Raw genomic sequence first — 8,482 nt, forward strand, 5'->3', positions numbered from 1 at the left:
AATGAATCTCGGAAATTAACCCCTGGATCGTGATAATGAGTCACATGGAACTTAGTCGAGGGGGAGACTCATGAATTGTGGGTGAGTCACGTGGAACTTTGTTCGAGGGGGAGATTGTTGGATGTGGGAACAAAGTCTCACATTGGTAGCTGAAAAGATTGGGAGCCTACATATAAGGTGTAGAGATATTTTAGTGGTGTGAGGCCTTTTGAGAAAACCGTGCGGGTTCCAAAGCGGACAATATCACACCATGTTAAGAATAGTTTTGGTCCGTTTTAGCCCAACAACATTAAATTAACTAAGGATAAAATAAGAGGTAAGCCCTCCGGACAAACCAAACTCAAGTATCTCTATCACCCGCATTCTGCTGGATAATATCAATAAAAACGACATATTCGTATTTATGTAAAACCCTCAAATACTGGCAGTACCTAAAATATTATCAACATAGTGGTCATCTAATATCTAAACTTAGGGGTGTACATGGACCAGGTTGGTTCGGGTTTTTCAATTACCAAACCAAACCAATTGTCTCGGATTTTTAAATCTATAAACCAAACCAAACCAATAAAAGTCGGGGTTTTCAATCTCGAGTTTTCTCGGATTTTTCGATTTTCTCGATTTTTTCGGTTTTTTTTCGACAAGATCTTAATAGCATAAAATTTATAATTTGTGCTCTAATATTTCTTAGGTCCTAATAGGATAAAACTATATAAGATGTTAACCAATAAAATAATATAAAATAATGTGAGATGAGTCATGATTATACTAAAATAGTCAATAAATCGCATAAAATAAATATTGTTAATTAATATGCTATAATAAAAATAAATATAATCTAAAAGTACTAAATCATGTTAAAATAAGTACAACTAATAAGTACTAAGTATTAAATACATGACTAAATAATATTAAAAGTAAGTTATGTATTTTCACTATCTAAAGTAATGAAAAACTAAGAAAATAAATATCCAATACTATTGTCATTCCTAGTATTGAATTGAATTTTTTTTGTTAATATATTTATTGATTTGATTTTGCTTTGGAATTTATTTGAGTCACTAATTTTTATGGGCTATAAAACATATTTGACCATTCAAAAGTTCTAAATCAAAGCTTGAAATAATACATTAAAAGAGAGAACTATGAAAAATGTTAAAAAATATTTATAAATTACATTACAATAATTATTTTTATGTATAAAATATTTTAAAACTTGTATACATGTAATGTCGGGTTGGTTTGGTTTTAATTTGGCTTTTTTTAGTTAAAACCAAACCAAACCAATTATGATCGGATTTTTTTTCCTAATATCAAATCAAATCAAACCAAACCATAATCGTGTGTTTTTTTCCTCGATTTGACTCGAATTATCGGTTTGGTGCAATTTTTTGGTTTCTTTTGTACACCCCTATCTAAACTTTACAACTCAAAGAAGACTCAAAAAATGACTCATTGAATATATAGAAGTTAGAACGATTCTTAAAAGAAGATCTTCTTCTTCTTTCACCACTCCCATTCCCTCTCTAATTCCTCCAAACTTATATGGCCCTTTTTGCTTCTAACGATGTTTCTCTTGCCAATTGCATTATATAGCTTTCTTCGTAATTAATTATATCGTGAATTACAATATACGGTATCGTGACTCTCTTTGTTATAGGTGTTTTTAAAAAAGATCTTCGAGAAATTAATGCGTATAGAGGATAGGAGTACACGGGTGGATCTTTGATGCTAATCATAATTGATTGAAAAACTTTGCGTTGAAATCATTCTAAAAAATCTTGAGCTTACCCCATAATTATTCCCAATAACAAATATAAAAGGAAAATGAAGAAAAGATAGAAATGAAACATTATTTTGTTGGTTGATATATATTGGCGAATTGCTATATTGGCTTTCCTTATATAGTTATTATTTGATAAAATATTTGAAATTTTATTATGACTAAAGTTTAGACAGATATATCTGAAGTTTGTCTGCACAAGCAATATGTCAAACTTCAATTAAAATTTATAACTTAAGACGAGAATTTTTACAATTTCAATCTTTAGTCGCACACGTTTGAAGTTGATATGACTTGAATAAACTTACAAAAACTATGAACTTCGATTATATATTAAAATTTTTGCCCATTGATCAAGTGACCTTGGGAGAAATGCACCAGTAGCCATTTTTAAGCATGCTATTTAGAATTTATCCACAATTTACAATGTATTTAAAGACTAAATAATTTGTCCAAACTTTCAGGACTAAGTATCCTAATTTTTTGTGTCCTAAATTTTTGAGCTAATTTGGAGTTCAAGACTTAGTGTCCTAAATTTTTGAGCTGCTAATTTGAAACTGAGGACTAAGTGTCCTGAATTTTCTGAACTGCTAATTTAAATTTTAGGACATAAGATTCGAATTTTTGGACGCAGTTTTTGAATTTTAGGACACGATTCCTGAAGTTTGAGAGAATTGGCTATTCTTTGAATATATCGTAAGCTGTGAATATATTTTAAACAACATGCTTAAAAGTAGATATCTAGTATTATTTCCACAGTGACTCACCTAAAAGGTTAAAAGTTCAAGACCAGCTCCTTTCGAGGTCATACGTGAACTTCACCCTTAATAATCTATCTGTACACTTGCCCCTTACGAATGGGCAAGTGCACAAATAGTCATTTTCAAGGATGCTATTTAGGGATTAGTCAATATTTTCTGTCTTAAAATTTTAAATTAAAAATCTTAACTTCAAGACAATTCAGATATTTTTGTCCTGAAAAATAAACTGAAAAAAAATGAAATAAAGGAAAAATAAACTAAAAAACTGAAATAAAGAATATACTGGCTAATTCTTAAATAGCTGCCCTTTAGAATAGCTACGTGGTGTCAGTTCTACGCTTTTACGAAACACAACTGAAGTCCAACTCCAATAGCAACCTAGCCCACTCAAAAATTTGAAGCCCAAACAGTTGTCTCTTTCATTAGCTTTCTCCTATATTCGAACTCCTAAGAATTTGGATTCCAAATTAGGGTTTATCCCTCCTCACTCCTCCGCCTAAAACCCTATTCAAATCGATTGGATTTTCACTGTAAAATGGGTAAGCGGGAAAAGAAGGAAAAGAAATCAGCAAAATCAGAAGCTATAGAGTTAGAAAAATCAGCAGAGGTAAAAATTAAGAAATCTAAAAGAGTGCGAATTAAGGAAATAAAACAAGACTATGATGATGATGATGATGATGCTGAAGCTAATGAAGACCTGAGCTTGAAAATCATTGAGAAAGCTTTGCTTCGTGGGTGCTCAGTTAAAAATGGCGAAGCTGTAATTGTTACAGATTTGAAGGGTGAAAGTAGAAAGAGCAAAAAAGAGAAAAAGAAGAAGAAGGAAAAAAGCATTGAGTCCCAAGATGACCCCGTAAGTAGTTCAATTTTGTTTGAAAATTTGTGATTTATTTTAAGAGAAAAAATTTGTGAGTGATTAATATGATTTTCTGTTTAATTTTGTTATTTCAGGTGTCAAGTGGAATAGATAAGGGTTTTGAAACTTTCTGTAATGAGATGTCTCCGGTAATTTGAATTTGTTTTTGCAAGTTTTGTTGCCTGTTTTTTTTGCATAGTTTGTATTCACTGAGTTGCAAGGTTAAAGCTGTATTTGCTTTGAGCTTGATCGCTTATATGTGCTTTATCTTCATGACTGTGTTAGGCGGATGGAGTGAAAGAAGAAAGCATGGATATTAATGCTATGAACGTCGTTGATGCTGCAGCTGAAAAGAATCCTGCTGAGATGCCTAATAATGTTGTCCTACGAAGGCTTCTTGTGAGTTGAAGTAATATGATTTGCAGTGTTTTTCACAAATCCAAACACTATTAAATGGCTTTGTATGGTTTATATCTTTATTATTCATTTGTATGATTTCAGCGGGGTCCGAGGTACTTTGACCCTCCAGACAGCAGTTGGGGGACCTGCTATAATTGCGGTGAAGAAGGTCATGCTGCAGTCAACTGTACTTCAGCGAAACGCAAAAAACCATGTTTTGTTTGTGGGAGTTTTGACCATAATTCAAAACAGTGTACAAAGGTTAGTGGTCTTGCATTTATATAAAGACATCACCGGCAGGTCAATAGTATTAGGCATACACATGGATCTTGCATTTGTATATCCAATCTGAATATCGTCTAATCCTAGGCGCTGGCATGCAGCTGTAGGACTTTGGAAAAAAAGCCAAACATCCTGAAGTGTATTTTGCACATATCACGGAACCACTCTCTGTTTTTCTCATTAGCTTCTAATTAATATTACACATTGACTTTTGCTAGATATGTTACTGGTGCACAATAAGTGACCAATTTACTTTTTTATTTTGGTCCAAAATAAATAAGTGTCCATTTATATAATCAAGAAAATATTCAATTTGTTTTTCCAAAATTACCCTTATGTACATATCCATAAAATTATGTACTCCTCACATTAAATTATGTTGCAACATTTAATTAAAGGTAGTTTAGTTACACTACCTATTTTTGTCTAGAATTTAATATTTCCTTAATGGGTGTGCAAAAAGCAAATTGGTCATTCATTGTGGACCGGAGGGAGTAATAGACAGCTGTTCCAAATTTTGAAAAACACAGCAGTATGCTATTTATGCAGAATGGTTATCATCTCATTGGAGTTTTATTTCCAACAATTCACATTTCTGAAAATTTATGATTTTGTGTTCACTCTAATTTTATTTGAATGACATGAATTATGGGTGTATAACATTTGTAGATAAACTATTCCAAATTAAATCTTTGATTGGAATACTATCAACAAATTCTGGCAATCTAAATTCACTAGATGTTTCATTGAGTCTCTTCTACTTTCTTGACTTATCTTAATGACATGAGTTGTCCTAGACTTCTCAATTCTTTACAAGCATATATCTATGTCATATGAACCTATCCCTTTAATCATAGCCTACATGTGAGCTTAAGAAGATACTAGATTCAATGCTAATATGGAGACATGTGATTTGCAACCATATGTCTAACTTATACACAAATCAAACCAATACTCACTTAGGACTAAATCCATTTTTTTTTCAAGTTCCTTCGGATTATCCAATTAATGTGACTGATGGATAATGATCCTTAATCTAACAGATGGATACGACTAGAGGCATTAAGATCAAGATTAGATAATATCCATTAGGAGAAAGCTTATAAAAGAAAAAAAAAAGAACTCATGTCTTTTGTATTTATAGACTGCTAAAAAGGGTTAGGTCATCTGACCACTGTTACAGTGCTGAATAACTGCCTCATGTCCATTTATGTTGCTGGTGACACAGCTCTAAAAGTCTGGCACCATGGCGCTGGTCTTCACCAGGTTGTGCGCCTTTAGTATTTTTCTTCGTTTCTTTCTGTAGGAGAGTTCAAATTACCTGCCGTTGATATGTTGGAAACTAGTCTTTGAGAGGGTCTAATTATGCCAACTGTCAGGCCCTAACTCCTAATAAATTAATTTAAATTCAAAAAATGATGTTTATAGCATGTTTCATTAGTAATAGTTTTCCCTCTTCTGAAAAATATATCAAACTAAATGAGAGAACCCTATGAATTGTCTCAACAACCTAGCAAATCTTAAGCTTAAAATGGAAGATCTTATCTATAGAAATCAACTCGAATTTAGTAATGTGATTGTGTTGTGTAGCACTGCCTATGATAGTCTTTTGTCCAAGTTTTTGATGATAGAGGGTCTGTATATTCTTCTCGACTTCAAAATCCCTGCTTAGAATTAGTTATACTTCCAACTAAAACAGTGGGTGATGTGGATGAACGTCGACAAAGCGATTCAACTAACTGTGTACTCTTTGACAATTGAGGTTCACAAAAAGTGGTAAGGCCTACTATGCTGAACCAGAAAACTATCGGAAAAGAAAAACTACGCTGAACCAGAATGCTAACCGCTAAACAGCCACTTCTTCCCAATCATCGCTCATCACAAGTTTTTTAATCGTTATAAAAAGTTTTTTTCCCGTAGTCACTCTCAAAGTAACTTTGTTTTTGTAGTTCACCAATGCCTCTACCTTCTCTCACACGTTATTTATATCAACTTGCCTAGTCCTCCTGTCTGCTTAGCAGATTAAGCTTCTTCACTAGAACAAGGGAAGCATGTGATGATTTTCTACTTTGATGGTATTCTAAGTTGTAGAGTCATGGAGGTGCAGCTGTTGCGTCTTTTTGTTTGTTGTTTAACCTCTCTGGTAGAGGATTTCAGACCTCATCTGTAGGTTCCCTGCTGATCAGGTTATTTTTCTCGTTAGCATTTTGAATATCCTGTAAGAGAGCCTAAAAGAAATTAGGTTTATCCTGAATATAAAGATCGATATACTACGTGGATCTTAAAATTCCTATGTTATTTCAATTTGTGGTCTTAGGAGTATATATCTCAGTTTGCTGATTTTGGGCAGGGCAAAGATTGTTTCATCTGTAAGAAGGGCGGTCATCGTGCTAGGGATTGCCCTGAAAAAAACCGAATATTTGAAAGTTCAAGACGCTGTTTAAAATGTGGAGATTCTGGCCACGATATGTTCTCATGCAGGAACGACTATTCTGCTGATGATCTGAAGGTATTGCTGAAGAAGCTTTGATAACTTGAGTTTTGTTTGTTTTTGTGCTTAACTTATCTATTTTCCCATTTTCCTCTTAACCTTGACAGGAAATACAATGTTACATTTGTAAGAGATTTGGTCATCTTTGCTGTGCAAGCTACCCTGATGGTGGTCCGAGGGAAATATCCTGTTACAGATGTGGTCTACTAGGCCATACCGGTTTGGTAAGTAAATGGCCATGAAATGACATGACTCCTCGCTTTGTTTGTGTGTTCCCCTTGTCCATATTTTGGAATCTTTTTGGGATGCTGTCATTTTCAACTTACACATTTCCAATGCAGGCATGCACAGGATCTCGTGGGGAGACTAGTGGTACATGGCAGCTTAGTTCTTGTTATTGGTGTGGTGAAGAAGGACATTTTGCACGAGAATGCACTAATTCCAATATCGTAAGTTACCATATCTAATTGACAACTGCTCATTTGCATCCTTCCATCACTTCTTTCCCATTTATCTCAACTTTTCTCTCCCTTTATAGATCATTTCTTACTTCCTACACTAAATCTCCTCATTGCAATGTTACCTTACTGTGTTTCTGTTGTATGTCTAAAGGTCAACAAGTGGAATCGGGAGTTATCGACCCCCAAGATGAAAGTGTCTAAGGAAAGAAAGGAACATCATGAGTTTAGGTCTGTTCCACATGATTTTGGTAAGGCAAGAAAAAAGAAAGCAGAATATGGAGGAGGATATGCATCAGGTTACAATACAAAACAAAGGGCTGGTTGGATCACTGATGATACGGAAGACTTCCCTCGATCCAATGGTTGGAGATCTCCTTCAACTCCTACAAATAAGAGAGCCAGGATATCCAACTTTGGGGCTGGTGGTCATGCTTCTGTTTCTTATTCATCTAGAAAGTCCAACAGGCGTGATTTTGATAATTCAACTTTTTATGGGTCAGGCAATTATCATCACCATAGGTTTTCGGCTTCTCGATTTGGCAACAGCAGTCATGATGGGAGGAGAAATTATAATTGGTAGCGAAAACCCTTTATCTCCTTTTAATTATTATTCTTATATTTTAAAATTTGGTTCTCATTTATTCCATTTGTTGTTCTCCTGCCTAAGTGGCATGTAAAATTAAGTTTTGTCAATTGTTTAACTATCTAGATGTCTTTACCTCTCTTCAAAAGATTGTGAGATGACTGCTCATAGATTCTGCCATTGTGTTCCTCAACAGCATGGTAATTTTATGTCTAATGCTATACATTTTCTTATTTAATTAATTAGCCATTTATAGTTGAAATCGTAATAACAAATGTACTCTTGTCTAAATTTGTTTTTGACGGTGGCTTCATGTCATATATATATATATATATTACCCTTCGGGGAGGGTCTGGGGAGGGTCTCCTGGAAACAGCTTCTCTACCCTTCGGGGTAGAGGTAAGGTCTGCGTACATATTACCCTCCCCAGACCCCACTTGTGGGATTTTACTGAGTCGTTGTTGTTGTTGTTGTATATATATATTTGTTGATTTTATTCAATGAGGCATTCTAAATGAAAGAGCAAGTGAAGGGAACGGCAAAGCTAGTATCATTTTGTTTTGAAATCCACTGATCTAGCCTTAAAAGTTAAGGAATTTTATTGTAGTCATCATATAGAGTGAATTATTTAAAATTATTCTATCTTTGTTTCGCTTATAAAACTACTAGATTGTCGTTTTTATTTTAACTCTCTTGTATCTTACACATATATGAAATGGTATATTACTTTTTTCATAGGTAAACGTTGGTTACATTGACCAAATCACCTAAATTATTGTTGCTTATAGAGACTCCCAATTTGTTTGGGATCCAATTGTAGTAAAATATACAGGAATCAAAGCTCGGGCAAATTGTTGAGTATATTA

At 33.8% G+C, this 8,482-nt stretch overlaps 1 protein-coding gene across 1 annotated transcript; it reads left to right on the forward strand.

The window, feature by feature from the left end:
- The first annotated feature begins 2,994 nt into the window (after positions 1-2,994).
- Positions 2,995-7,854, forward strand: LOC104218967 (protein AIR1-like). The gene is made up of 8 exons (XM_009769593.2): positions 2,995-3,397; positions 3,496-3,549; positions 3,686-3,799; positions 3,902-4,060; positions 6,432-6,590; positions 6,680-6,796; positions 6,914-7,021; positions 7,185-7,854. Exons 1-8 carry the CDS (start codon positions 3,080-3,082, stop codon positions 7,611-7,613), a joined length of 1,458 nt encoding a protein of 485 aa, XP_009767895.1. The 5' UTR covers positions 2,995-3,079; the 3' UTR covers positions 7,614-7,854.
- Positions 7,855-8,482: the final 628 nt, after the last annotated feature.

Source organism: Nicotiana sylvestris, chromosome 11 (genome assembly GCF_000393655.2).
Source record: "Nicotiana sylvestris chromosome 11, ASM39365v2, whole genome shotgun sequence".
NCBI classification, from domain to species: domain Eukaryota; kingdom Viridiplantae; phylum Streptophyta; class Magnoliopsida; order Solanales; family Solanaceae; genus Nicotiana; species Nicotiana sylvestris.

Coding starts and splice junctions, on each gene's coding strand:
- LOC104218967 (XM_009769593.2), top strand. CDS start 3,080: ATGGGTAAGCGGGAAAAGAAGGAAAAGAAATCAGCAAAATCAGAAGCT. Junction 3,398..3,495: donor TTGAGTCCCAAGATGACCCC/GTAAGTAGTTCA, acceptor TTGTTATTTCAG/GTGTCAAGTGGAATAGATAA. Junction 7,022..7,184: donor AATGCACTAATTCCAATATC/GTAAGTTACCAT, acceptor GTATGTCTAAAG/GTCAACAAGTGGAATCGGGA.